Below are 14,993 nucleotides of genomic sequence, written 5' to 3' on the forward strand. Positions count from 1 at the left end.
AACAAAACTAACAAAATAACAAAACGTGAAGCTAATATGGCTAGTGCAGACAGGCAACTAAACATAGAATAAGAACCCACAAAACCAAAAGGGAAAATGGCAACCTAAATATGATCCCCAATCAGAGACAACGATAAACAGCTGCCTCTGATTGGGAACCAATTCAGGCCACCATAGACATACATATGCCTAGACTTACCAACACCCCATGACATACAAAAAACCCTAGACGATACAAAACAAGCATACCCACCCTCGTCACACCCTGACCTAACCAAAATAATAAAGAAAACATAGATAACTAAGGTCAGGGCGTGACATAACTGTAGAGTACTGCCTCCAGTTCAGCATGTGTCAGTCAGCTCGATACACCCAAGCTATAGACTTGAAATAGTTTCTTTGTATTTTTATTGATTAAGGATCCCCATTAGCTGCTGCCAAGGCACAGTTACTGTATATACAGTTTAAAATATTACATGACATTACAGTTCATAACACTTACAATACATTTAGTGTGTTCCCTCAGACCGCTACTCCACTATCACATATTTACATTACAGTGTGTGTAGAGTGCGTATCTTATCATGTGTATGTGTGTCTGTGCCTGTGTGTCTCTTCACAGTCCCTGCTGTTCCATAAGGTGTATTTTTATCTGTTTTTTCAAATCTGATTCTACTGCTTGCATCAGTTWTCTGATGTGGAATAGAGCTCCATGTAGCCATGGCTCTATGTAGTACTGTGCACCTCCCATAGTCTGTTCTGGACTAGATGATTGTGAAGAGACCTTTGGTGGCATGTCTTGTGGTCTATGCATGGGTGTCCAAGCTGTAGAAAGTTTATCAGTAGAAAGATAACAGCATGGTACCACCCCTCTCTGGGGCTGTGTGTGACAAACAGCTGGAGGAGTACAAAACAGAATTCCAAGAAATAGTGCACTATTACCACTGTGTATGAAAGGAAACATGAATTGCAGTCATATACTAACAAATCTACACAGTTGCCTTAAAAGTTGCTAACTACATTTTATGAAGCGGTACTTTTTCAGACAAAGGGCTCTCCACACCTTTAAATGCGCACAATGCCTTATTTCCTTGGTATGTGTTTGTTATTCAACACCGTCCTCCTGCATCTGCATTAATAGGCTCAACGCGAGTCAAGATTTCAAACCTAATTTGTTTTGAGTACTGTGTGCTGTATTTTGTCGAACACACCCAAGTCAAGCCCTGTATTCTGAACAAGTCTCTTTTCACATGGCAAGGGAAGACAAGACAGTTAGATTCAGGCATTTGTTGTTTGTCCCCAAGCATCATTAATGAGTCTGTGATGAAGGATTCCTGAATAAGGTTTTAAAGGTGGAACAGAAGAGTTTCAGTGCTGCCGCTCTTATTAATGTGTTATGAAGGGCAGAGGAACTGGACAGTGGGAGCGTATTCTTAAACAATAGCAGGTCTTACAGTCTGTTGTGCAATCCTTTTACTGGGTCCCTATTAGTGCACCAGACTTGAATGGTTCCGTGATGTTAACTGAGTTTCGTGGATGGAGCTGTAGTCTAGACTCATAGCCTCTAAGGCTCCATAATAAACCAAAACCAGAAACATCATAGGCCTACTCATTGTAGGAATAAAGGTGCTCTGATTAAAATCCATCATTGCAAGCATAGCTTCGCCGCAGCTCTTTATTGAAATCAAAGGAACTCAAAACACAATTTTGTAGCGCTTTGTAGAGTTCAGGACCCCATCAACATTAGGAAGCAGCTGGAACCATGGCGACCAACAAAACTATGGAATAGGAGGTGAATGCAATGAAAACATTGTGGCCTGCTTAGTTAACACAGACTCTTTCGCCCATGCAAAATGTGAGCCAACCTCTTCCTCTAGCAGTGAAAGGGACCATGTTAGGTGTCATGTCTTTTTCATTGGCCCGGCTGGCTGGCACATGGTTTCTTGAATCCCTGGTTGACACAGTAGTACAGTTTATTCTGGTTTACCTGTGGGCGAGGGTTGCTAGGTGATAGCTCCCATGTGGTGCTTCTCCCCAAAGCCATATTATCCTACACAGTTCCATTGTATAAAAGAGTTAATACCTACTTTATAGAAGTAACACAAACAGGTCATCATAATTTCATTCCCACATATCAAATTTACTGTTTATGCTACAAAACTAATTTGATAGAGGTTTTAGACTGGATAACTACTACCATACCGCCTGTATGGTCTACTAGATCATTCACCTACTTCAGCACTATATCATTATTTATCTCAGTGTAATTTTCACCCTTCAATATAACAACCATTTAATATTATCTTCACATTGTACAAATGGAATGTGTGCTGTAGTTCTAATAGTTCTAATCTTATTGATGACATAAGCCAAATATATGAACCAGGACAAGAAAGGTATGAAACCATGGCATGGGAGAGGAGGAGGTGTGCATTTAGAACTGTGTTATTAATAGGGCTTTAGACTACTTCAACTGATCGTTTCTTACTTCAATAGAGCTTTCCTGCTTTCTGTCAGCCGTTGCCACTAACTGTCATCTGACAGTTTTTTGGGGGTTTGTCAATGCCCCTGCTGAGTAGCCATTGGAGAAGGAATATGGTGGGAGATACTGATAAAAACTAAAGCAGTAAAAAAGGGGCGGAGCAATTAAGGTAGCTTCCCCCCGAGGTTAGTCTAACGTAGTGGTAACCACACCAACAACGGCCACCTTTAAAGCTCATTGGAGGTGATTAGAACAGATATAGCCCTTGGTTCACTCCAGACCTGACTGCCCTTGACCAGCACAAAAACATCCTGTGGTGGACTGCAATAGCATCGAATAGTCCCCGCGATATGCAACTGTTCAGGGAAGTCAGGAACCAATACACACAGTCAGTCAGGAAAGCAAAGGCTAGCTTTTTCAAACAGAAATTTGCATCATGTAGCTCTAACTCCAAAAAGTTTTGGGACACTATAAAGTCCATGGAGAACAAGAGCACCTCCTACCAGCTGCCCACTGCACTGAGGCTAGGCGACACGGTCACCACCGATAAATCCATGATAATCGAAAATTTCAATAAGCATTTCTCTACGGCTGGCCATGCTTTCCTCCTGGCTACTCCAACCCCGACCAACAGCTCTGCACCCCTCGCAGCTACTTGCCRGAGCCTCCRCKGCTTCTCCTTCACCCAAATCCAGATCGCAGATGTTCTGAAAGAGCTGGAAAACCTGGACCCGTACAAATCAGCTGGGCTAGACAATCTGGACCCTCTCTTTCTAAAATTATCCGCCGCCATTGTTGCAACCCCTATTACCAGTCTGTTCAACCTCTCTTTCATTTCGTTCGAGATCCCTAAAGATTGGAAAGCTGCAGCYGTCATCCCCCTCTACAAAGGGGGTGACACTCTAGACCCAAACTGTTACAGACCAATATCCATCCTGCCCTGACTTTCTAAAGTCTTTGAAAGCAAAGTTAATKAACAGAATACTGACCATTTCGAATCCCACCGTACCTTCTCCGCTGTGCAATCCGGTTTCCGAGCTGGTCACGGGTGCACCTCAGCCACGCTCAAGGTACTAAACAATATCATAACCGCCATCGATAAAAGACAGTACTGTGCAGCCGTCTTCAGCGACCTGGTCAAGGCTTTCGACACTGTCAATCACCATATTCTTATTGGCAGACTCAATAGCCTTGGTTTCTCAAATGACTGCCTTGCCTGGTTCACCAYCTACTTCGTAGATAGAGTTCAGTGTGTAAAATCGGAGGGCCTGTTGTCCGGACCTCTGGCACTCTCCATAGGGTTCAATTCTCGGGCCGACTGTTTTCTCTGTGTATATCAACGATGTCGCTCTTGCTGCGGGTGATTCTCTGATCCACCTCTATGCAGACGACACCATTCTTTATACTTCTGGCCCTTCTTTGGACACTGTGTTAACTAACCTCCAAACGAGCTTCAAACGAGCTTCAATGCCATACAAACGAGCTTCAATGCCATACATCACTCCTTCCGTGGCCTCCAACTGCTCTTAAACGCTAGCAAAACCAAATGCATGCATTTCAACCGTTCGCTGCCCGCACCCGCCCGCCCGACTAGCATCACTACTCTGGACGGTTCTGACCTAGAATACGTGGACAACTACAAATACCTAGGTGTCTGGCTAGACTGTAAACTCTCCTTCCAGACTCATATCAAACATCTCCAATCCAAAATCAAATCTAGAATCGGCTTTCTATTTCGCAACAAAGCCTCCTTCACTCACGCCGCCAAACTTACCCTAGTAAAACTGACTATCCTACCGATCCTCGACTTCGGCGATGTCATCTACAAAATAGCTTCCAATACTCTACTCAGCAAARTGGATGCAGTCTATCACAGTGCCGTCCGTTTTGTTACCAAATCACCTTATACCACCCACCACTGCGACCTGTATGCTCTAGTCGGCTGGCCCTCGCTACATATTCGTCGCCAGACCCACTGGCTCCAGGTCATCTACAAGAGTATGCTAGGTAAAGCTCCGCCTTATCTCAGCTCACTGGTCACGATAACAACACCCACCCGTAGCACGCGCTCCAGCAGGTATATCTCACTGGTCATCCCCAAAGCCAACACCTCCTTTGGCCGCCTTTCCTTCCAGTTCTCTGCTGCCAGTGACTGGAACGAATTGCAAAAATCACTGAAGCTGGAGACTTACATTTCCCTCACTAACTTTAAACATCAGATATCTGAGCAGCTAACCGATCGCTGCAGCTGTACATAGTCCATCTGTAAATAGCCCACCCAATCTACCTACCTCATTCCCATATTGTTTTTATTTACTTTGCTGCTCTTTTGCACACCAATATCACTACTTACATACCATCATCTGCTCATCTTCATCTGCTCATCTATCACTCCAGTGTTAATCTGCTAAATTGTAATTACTTTGCTACTACGGCCTATTTATTGCCATACCTCCTCATGCCATTTGCACACACTGTATTTCTTTTCTTTCTATTGTGTTATTGACTGTACGTTTGTTTATTCCATGTAACTCTGTGTTGTTGTTTCTGTCGCACTGCTTTGCTTGATCTTGGCCAGGTTGCAGTTGTAAATGAGAACTTGTTCTCAACTAGCTCACCTGGTTAAATAAAGGTGAAATTAAAAAAATTATTAAAAAAGGGGCCTTAACCGCTCTAAAGCCTCCCTCCTGTATAAAGAGAGAGAGGAGAAACCAAACTGGACCACTGAACATGGCAGCTAGCCAGAGGAAGGCAGGTAATATACTGGCCTCTAAACAAAAATAAACAAAATTCTATTCTGAGTAGGTGAAGAGAGGGGAATAAGAATCAGGTTAAAAAAACCTTGTCTACAGTACATCCAAAATGGCACCCTTATCCCTTTATAGTGCACTACATAGGGAATAGGGTGCCATTTTGGATGCACACCTTGGCTCCTGGACCTTTGCCTCCTGGGGGTGATCAGACTGGCTATTGTTAACTATGCCTTGGGCTCTGTAGCTCTGTAGCCACCACTCTCCTCCTCAGTGGGAGATCTATTTTTATGGGATGTGTTTCATACATAAACAACACCTGGCCGATAGGCATGCATTTCTATACAAACAAAGTTTWAAAAAAACTTGATTTACCACAATACTTGGGAGTGGTAGCAAAATGACTCAGTAGCCCCTCTCTGCCTCTCGATTTAAAACAAAGGAACATTCAGCTGAGGTAAAGGGGGGCCACAACTTTTCCCTATAAGAAGTCTTCCCTGACCCACTTGCGCTCAACATAAGGCAGTACGCTAAGAGTTCATAAAGAACTTAAGAATACACCTTTAAATCCTTGACTCATCTTGGCACCACACTGGAAGCTTTAGCTAGCTGCTTCCAAAGCGGAGCATATCTCTGTCATTGGCTCTGACTGCTGCTACTCAAGCTGTTGGGAAGCTGCATGCGTGTTGTATTAAACTGACAGACAGCCGCTTCTGCAAGTCATCATAATAGGGTTTTAAAACAGACTAGGAGGGAGGGGATGGTGGGAACTGGGAAGGGAAATCGCTGCTGGAGGAACTGCTCACAAAGCTACCCTTTCAAGAAGTGTGTGTGTGGAGGGGTTCAGACAGATACCATAAAAGGACCCTCAATACAAATGATTCTTACATAACAGTGAGTGAATAATCTAATAGCAGTCAGTCAGTAGGGGTCTCTTGTGGGATTGAGGATGTGTGGTTGAGAGAGGGAAGAATTCGTCATCTGTGACTTTCGGTAGTTAGTCTGCCTCAGTTCCTGGTTCACACGTGAGCGGGGCAGAGCGAGAGAGAGGCAGGGAGCTGGTGTGCTGGTGTCACTGGTTGTTAATGAAAACACAGTTTAGAGGGAATCATGGCAGACAGACAGGCAGGCAGGCAGGCAGGCAGGCAGACAGACAGGCAGACAGACAGACAGACAGACAGACAGACAGACAGACAGACAGACAGACACAGACGACAGACACGACAGAAGGACAGACAGACAGACAGACAGACAGACAGGACAGGCAGGCAGGCAGGCAGGCAGAGACAGAGCAGAGCAGACAGACTGGCAGACAGACTGGCTCAGTTGGAGCAGCAAGCCGTTGACAGGTTGATATGCAAGAACGGCCCTGACCCACAGGAGCCAGCTCAAAGTCACAGAGAATATGGATTACAACCAATTTTTCAGAATGCTCTGGACTGAAGCTTTCATCACAGTGTGACCCATGAGTTGTTGGGGGATTGTGTACTGAGATTGTATGCCTATGAAGTATGAATTAGACCTATTCTTAAGTGAAGAGAGAACGTATAGGCCTAGGACTCTGAGGTGTCTATGTCCCACCTGGTCCACTGTCACCAAGACAGGAGCAGCTGGTGTCAGCAATGATCAAGCTATTTATCCCTAACCATTTAAGCAATTCACCATGAGAAAAAAGGTCTGATGACATCATGATCACTTTTGTTTCATGCACAGCAAATTCTCCAGTGTTAAATCAACAGTGAGAGTTTTAAATTAACAATGAAAGTGTGGACCCATATAGACACTGGAAAGTGTTAAATTAACACACTGCTTGGTGTAAAGCTTTATTTCCTAGAGTGCCTTGCCTTTTGAGTGAATTGTAGAGTTACCACCCATGACCGTATTTCTTAGTGACAGACACATGATCGTTGCATATACAGTAGCTGCCATGGTGCCCTAGTAGCAGCCTAAGCATAGAGCGCCAGTAAATCTGTACATATACTGAGTGTACAAAGCATTAGGAACACCTTCCTAATATTGAGTTGCACCTACTTTTGCTTTCAGAACAACCTCAATTCTTTGGGGCATGGACTCTACAAGGTGTCGAAAGCATTCCACAGGGATGCTGGCCCATGTTGACTCCAATGCTTCCCACAGTTGTGTCAAGTTGGCTGGATGTCCTTTGGGTGGTGGACCTTTCTTTATAGACACGGAAACTGTTGAGTGTGAAAAATACAGCCGCGTTGCAGTTCTTGACACACTCAAACCGGTGTGCCTGGCACCTACTACCATACCCCGTTCAAAGGCACTTAAATATTTTGTCTTGCCCATTCACCCTCTGAATGGCACACATACACAATCCATGTCTAAATTGTCTCAAGGCTTAAAAATACTGATTGAACCGGTCTCTTCCCCTTCATCTACACTGACTGAAGTGGATTTAACAGGTGACATCAATAAGGGATAATAGCTTTCACCTGGTCAGTCTGTCATGGAAAGAGCAGAATGTTTTTGGCTTGCTAGCTAGCTAGCTGGCTAATGTTTTGTTTGAAAAATGCTTTTGGACACTTTTTTGTTTCACCTACCAATTCCTGATCTTTTGAGAACATAATTTGAGGAGTCGATTGAAGCGTGAGAGGAATGGAAAATAAAGGAATACAGCAGTGCTGAGGCAAAGGGCTCATAGTGACGACGACTGGCTTCTATTCTGAACTTTGTGMGGTGAGCTTTCTGGCGCCCAAAGCTGCTGAGGCGTCACCCAAGTTGGTGCTACACAGAGAGGAAGAGGAGAAGTCCAGTGGCTATAAGAGTCCGGCTGGTGCCCTGACTTTCCCTCTACAAGATCATCAGCAGACGCCATCACCATCATCTACTATCCTCTGACCAGCTCCCTACACTCAAGCCATAAACTGACCCTCACCATCTTCGGAGAAAGCAGCTTTCATGATATATTGATTGTTTTGTTTTTAAGTGCTTGAAGATTCTATGAAAAGTGCTGTAGAAATGTAATAAATTATTATTATTATTATTTTCAGTCCTACGGGCTTCACCAAGTGAGATCCTGAGCGAATATGTTATCATTAAAATGTAATTATTTAACCCAATACAATACATATTTCATAAGGCCTTATTTTGAGGGCCTACAGCAAAGGGAAAATGTGAGAGTGCGTAGATCCGCGAAGGAATTATATATAAAACGAGAAAAATATTCATGCTGTTTGTATGTGGCTGCTATGAAAGTGAACTGTGTTTGTGTGTGATCACGGGTGTATTCATTCCGCCTAAATAAATGGAAGCAAACAGAATGAAACAGGAATAAACATACCTGAATTTGTCCAATAGAAACTCTCGATGCAGGCAAGAGTGTGCATGGGGGTATTTAATGTGTCACTGTCTGTCACCTTGATTACTCAAATTTTTCTCTCGACCTGTGCACCTGCGTTGTAGACTTTCATTCATAGGCTAGGATGTAGCGACCTCATGATGGGTATAGGGAAAATTTGAGTATCATGTAATAGCCTTAACTTATTGATGTTACATTGACCTGGGTGAATGAAATAAGAATGACTGTCATCCAATATGCTGTAATAGAAATAAGGCCAAACTCATCTTAAATGTCACCGACCGCCACTGCTCTAAACAATTAACTCTGAAAGTTAAACCAAAACCACGCCCATCATTATCATATTTCCCAGCATGCTCTATTGCAGGTTGATTTTTAAGAATTGTTTGTTTCAATATCTATCACAGGGGGCTGCTGAGGGGAGGATGGCTCATAATAATGCCGGAGCAAATGGAATGGCATCATGTATTTGATACCATTCACCTTATTAACACAATTACCTCCCCAATTAAGGTGCCACCAACCTCCTGTGATATCTATGTACATTGATTGATTAATGAATGTTTCTTAAATACAAATGACATACATTTTCTAAACTAACCCAATGTTACTTGCATTTATTGTATTTTTTGCATTTACTGAAATGGTTGTTCCAGTTTAGAWGCTTTAGGTCGTCTCATATTTCAATCTTCCCAACCCTGGTAGTCATTCTGAATGAAGGTTGCAGGTGATAAAAAAATCTGAAGGTTGGATATCCCCACTCAGGCTGGATTTCAATAGGAATTAAATCAAACCAAATTACACGTCACTTTGCAAGCCAGCATAATGTGACAGGTTGCGTGAATAACCCAACATGTTGGGTTGTTCGGATTACCCAAGCATGGGTTAATTTAACCATCAATTGTTATTTTTATTCACTTTCATTCTGGGTTGACCATGCAGCTCGTTCTTTTTTAAAGTAATCCATAGATTATTTTCAGGAGGTGTGGCTTATAAGAGGTGTGGCTTTTAGATAGTTATTTTTGGACACCCGTGAGAGTAAATGGCATTCCAGTTGATCGTGTTAAGTTTGTACACGCAATGTTACATTTTCCTTGAATATTATTGCACATTATATAGTCTAATACAAAATATATTTTAAAAAGATTTACATACTGAAACAAAGGGGTTACTATTCCATTGGGGATATCACATTGGGATTTGTATAGGCTTTTAAGGAACTCATACACTTCTGAAAGCTCCATTAAAGCTACAAAAGAGTCAGCGTTCAACCGTAACATGTGATAACAATTCAACAGAACAGGTGCTCCGGAATGACATTTACTCTCATGTGTGGCCAAACATTACTTACTGAAAGCCACGCCCCTACTAAGCCAAGCTTCAATTCTTCCTTGTTCTCCCCAATTTCGTGATACTACGATCTTGTCTTATCGCTGCAACTCCCCAACGGGCTCGGGAGAGGCGAAGGTTGAGTCATGCGTCCTCCAAAACATGACCCACCAAACCGCACTTCTTAACACCCGCTCGCTTAACCAATGTCTCAGAGGAAACACTGTTCAACTGATGACCGAAGTCAGCCTGCAGGTGCCCGACCCACCACAAGGAGTCACTAGAGCACAATGAGCCAAGTAAATACCCCCTAGTCAAACCCTCCCCTAACGACGCTTGGCCAATCGTGCGCCGCCCTATAGGAATCCCGGTCACAGACGGTTGTGACACAGCCAGGGATCAAACCCCAGGCTGTAGTGACACAGGGGCACTGGGATGCTGTGCCTTAAACCACTGCGCCACTCAGGAGGCCCAAGCTTCCAGTTTTCTGATCACCTGGGTCATATCTTAATAACCCAGCATCAACAAACATCAACATGCTCTTTTTAAAAAACAACCCAACTAAGTGATCCAATCCCTGCAACCCAGCAGTTGGGTCATCCTAACCCTAACCCAGTATTTTTTTGAGCGTAAGCCCTGCCCTCAAAARAAGCCCTTATGAAATACATATTATATTGTGTTAAATTTGAATGATAACATATTCACTCTGCATCTCACTTGAAGTCCATAGGACTTAAAATGAATGTACGCAACCATAGCCGCGAGAAGGCCCAGTGCACTACTTTTGTGAAAAATGTGTGCACTGGCTACGTATGTATGCAACAAGCATGTCTCTGTCACTAACAAATTAATGAATGAAAAGCAAGGCAAATAAATCTTTACACTAAGCAATGTGTTAATTCAATACTGTTCAGTGCCAAAGTAAATTTCCTGCAATTGTACACATTTTGCCATGGGGCAGAGTGAATCTTTTCCAATTTTATATCAAATTTCCTGCAAATCTAATCATTTTGCGATAGGGCATAGAAGAAAAAAAATGTACAGCTAATTTCCTGCAATTCTACACATTTTGCCATGACTTATGCCATGTTAATGATATCTGAGTGAGAGTGACTAACAAAATCAATGGGGACTCCATGGAGGTCAGGACTCCTGGGCACGTGCCCTGCGTTACCGGTCGGTAATCGGCCATGTTTACTACAAGTTTAGATAGCTGGCTAGACTAATTTATCAYACAAAAAATTGTTAACTGACATGGCCAATTGAGTGACTGTCAGTGACTAACATAACAAGATAAACATTGCTGAGGAAAACCACATTTCGAACTTGCACCTTGTGTATTCTACTTTTCTAATTCTCAACAGTAAGTTTCAAAAAAAAAAAWTGGGGTGGGGGGGCTCCCTAGCTGCCTGGGGCCCTAAGTGACTGTTTATGTCCTCCTGAGTGGCGCAGTGGTCTAAGGCACTGCTTCTCAGTGCTAGAGGTGTCACTACAGACCCTGGTTTGATTCCAGGCTGTATCACAACCAGCTGTGATTGGGAGTCCCATAGGGCAGGGCACAATTGGCCAAGCGTTGTTCGAGTTTGGCTGGGGTAGGCCATCATTGTAAATAAGAATTTGTTCTTAACTGACTTGCCCAGTAAAATGAAAAATATGCCTGGAGCTTGCCATGCTTTCAGTGTTGATTTAACACTGGGGAATTTGCTGTGTGACAATAAAATGTCTGTCACTCACCTGCAACTCGCACCATGCCACTTCCACAGTAGTCTCTGTGTCCAGTCCTTTATAGACGGTCTTGAACGATCCCCTCCCAATCTCAATGTTGAATTTCAGGTATCTTCCATCAGGTGAGGTGGCCACAGCTTTGGTCTCAATGTCCTCCCTCTCCTCCTGTTCACATTTGCTTTCATACGGACTGCGTGACAACACTTTGTGTGCTTTATTTTGAACAAGCTCATTTTCTGAGTCCGAGCTGGCATCTTGTGTGTTGGGGCTCCGGAGCGAGCTCCAGTTGTTGTCCAGCGGGGTGACGGGGTCCGAGACTTGGGTACAGGGGGGCGTGCTGCCGGTAATGCTCGCGCCCGGGCTGGAGACGGATGGAGACGCCGGTGGAGTATCCGTTTTGTCGTCTTCTTCTACTCTGGCCTCGGTTAACGTTAAAATATTATCCGCTGACCAGGACAGAGCCTTTGATAGCGCCCCGCCATATAGTTGTGGGTCAATGTCCATGTTAATTTTGTGAAGCCCATAAGAGTTTCTCCTGGTCCCCAAATTGTAGGTCAGTGGCATCGACGGGACTCGACCAGATAAGCAGTCATCGTTTAGGTCGACAGAGAGGCTTGGGAAGCCGCGTCCAGCTATTTCAACCTCCGCTTGTGACATTGTAGCGGTTCTTATTCCAATTTCTGAGGATAGAAAATATATATTTTTAAACCCGAAATAATAAAATTAAACCGGGCCGCTACTTTACTAAGACAGCATGCTATTTTACACGTCTTTCAGCAATTGATGCTATTTTACATTGTAGCTTAGTTTAAACGTTCTAGACATTAGCCTACTTGTGGAAAATAATGGTAAAATTTACTTGTGGCACGTAGCCTATTAGAGTACACGAGCTGTAAAAAYGTACTTGTGGCACATAGTTTACAAGACAATTTTTAAATATTTAGGTTACTATCAAAAAAACTATTCTCAATTGAAATAGCCTACCTCAAAATGTGTTCAAATTCGGAAAATTCACATAATACTTCTCAGATAACCCGGGAAAACTGGACCGTCCATCGTCCTTGTACGTGTGAGTTGTCAACCGTATCTCTAGTAAAGGCAAAACCGCTGTCTGTATCAAGAGGGTTGTTCGGATCGTGCGCTCACAGACCCGTGTGTGCTTTCAACGACGCCCCCATACAGTCTTCTGTAGCCTACCTGGACAAGATCCTCTTCTTAAATAACTGACTTCATGAGATATAAATCCATTCTTGTGTATATAGCTTATTTTCTTTGGAATAGTTGGTAACACTATTTTCTTGTTCTGAATTAAGAGAAGTGGACAATAAGCACGTCAATTACAAGACTGGTATCAATTCAATTTCAATTCAATTTAAGGGCTTTAAGCTGAACAAGACATTTGACAAGTAAACAGTTTGAATTGAATTCCTAACAGAAATTCCTAACAGACCCCAAACCTTAGCTCTTCTAGCTGCTACTTTTAATTAGCGCCCTACAGGAAACATGACTTGGATTATCTGGATTCGAGCTATGCCCTCACAGGCTCCCACAGTCCACCACATAGGCACAGACAGTGTGTTCTGGGCAAATTACAAGATGTGCTATTCTGTTAAGGTTGTTGTTGGTTTTGTTACAAACTGGATCAAACTGATAGCGCATATGACCAATTATGTATTCATAAACTTTGTTTGAACTCTATTTTCAAGAAGGAATGCATGAATGTGAGAGGGCACAACATGCTTCTGGCAACTCATTCTTCCCTCGTGCAGTTGTCCTTATTCAGTGAAAGAAAGTCAGAGTTATGGGATGTGTCCCAAACAGCAGTCTATTCCCTATAGTGCACTAATTCTGATCAGAGCACCACTATATAGAGAATACAGGGCCATTATGGATGCAGACAAAACATTGTGTGCCATGATGAGAGTGGGAGAGACAGAAAAGGGGGAAAGAGAATAAGGGAGAGCCTGTAGAGGGAGCTTGACTCTAGTCGGCTGAAACAAGACACTTGTTATCACTAAGGCCACAGTTAGCCACACCTGTCACACGGACATGCACTACAGGGAGTTATCAGCAAACACACACAACAAGACTCCCTCAGCTCAGCTGAACCAAGGACCAAGCCTATGGAGACATACCACGTTTTATTTTATTTAGCCTTTATTTAACTAGGCAAGTCCGTTAAGAACAAATTCTTATTTACAATGCCGGCCTACCCCGGCCAAACCCTAACCCGGACGACGCTGGGCAATTGTGTGCCACCCTAAAAATGGTTAAGTGTGTGTGTGAACTGTCAGCTAAGCTTCCTGCCATCCAGGACCTCTATACAAGGCGGTGTCAAAGGAAGGCCCTGAAAATTGTCAAAGACTCCAGCCAACCTAGTCATAGACTGTTCTCTCTGCTACTGCACGGCAAGCGGTACCGAAGCGCCAAGTCTTGGTCCAAGAGGCTTCTAAATAGCTTCTACCCCAAAACATGAGATTCCTGAACATCTAAACAAATGGCTACCCAGACTATTTGCATTGCCCCCCCACCCCACCTTTACGCTGCTGCTACTCTGTTATTATCTATGCACAGTCACTTTAATAACTCTACCTACATGTACATATTACCTCGACTAACCGGTGCCCCTGCACACTGACTCTGTACCGGAATTTTTTGTATATGGCCTCTCTATTGTTATTTTGCTGCTGCTCTTTCATTTTTGGTTACTTTCATTTATTTATTTTTTGCTATTTTTCTTAAAACTGCATTGTTGGTTAAGGGCTTGTAAGTAAGCATTTCACTACAACTATTGTATTCGGCACATGTGACAAATAACATTTGATTTGAATTTGTGAGGTTCTCCAACCCAGCTGGTGACTGTAATAAGTAGCTCACCAGAGTAACAGCCCAGTCAGCGTGTCTGTCTAGTGATTCCTGGGAAATTAGTAGCAATACGGTTCTGTAGGCTATATCTTGCTTGAAATAGCTTGGTTACCTAGAGTCTCTGGGCTTGTTCTGATCTACAAATCACTGAGCATCATAAATAACCACTCATTATTATTTGTAGATCAGTCAGTCAGTCTCAAACACAACCTTTAGTATTGTTTTAACAAAATATTAGAAGCTGCAATGTTCTTTCCTATATAAGACTGGTGCACGGCAAGCAGTACCGGTGCGCCAGGTCTAGGACCAAAAGGCTCCTCAACAGCTTCTACCCCCAAACCACAAGACTGCTGAACAATTAATAAATTCAACACCGGACAATCCCCCCCCCCCCCATTTGTAAACTGCGGCTACTCGCTGTTTATTATCTATGCATGATCACTTTACCCCCGCCTACATGTACAAATTAGCTCAACTAACCTGTACCCCCGCACACTGACTCAGTACCGGTGCCCCCTGT

General features: G+C 43.3%; 1 protein-coding gene across 1 annotated transcript in view; it reads right to left on the reverse strand.

Moving 5' to 3' along the window:
* wnk4a (WNK lysine deficient protein kinase 4a) overlaps positions 1 to 12,802 on the reverse strand; it is a 79,770-nt gene extending 66,968 nt beyond the window's left edge. The window contains exons 1-2 of the mRNA XM_070445040.1: positions 12,593 to 12,802; positions 11,618 to 12,288 (exon numbers count right to left, since the gene is read on the reverse strand). Of these exons, the coding sequence (XP_070301141.1) occupies positions 11,618 to 12,265 (648 nt within the window). The 5' untranslated portion in view covers positions 12,266 to 12,288; positions 12,593 to 12,802. The remainder of the gene's footprint in view (positions 1 to 11,617; positions 12,289 to 12,592) is intronic.
* Positions 12,803 to 14,993: the final 2,191 nt, after the last annotated feature.

Source organism: Salvelinus sp. IW2-2015, linkage group LG8 (assembly GCF_002910315.2).
Source record: "Salvelinus sp. IW2-2015 linkage group LG8, ASM291031v2, whole genome shotgun sequence".
NCBI lineage: Eukaryota > Metazoa > Chordata > Actinopteri > Salmoniformes > Salmonidae > Salvelinus > Salvelinus sp. IW2-2015.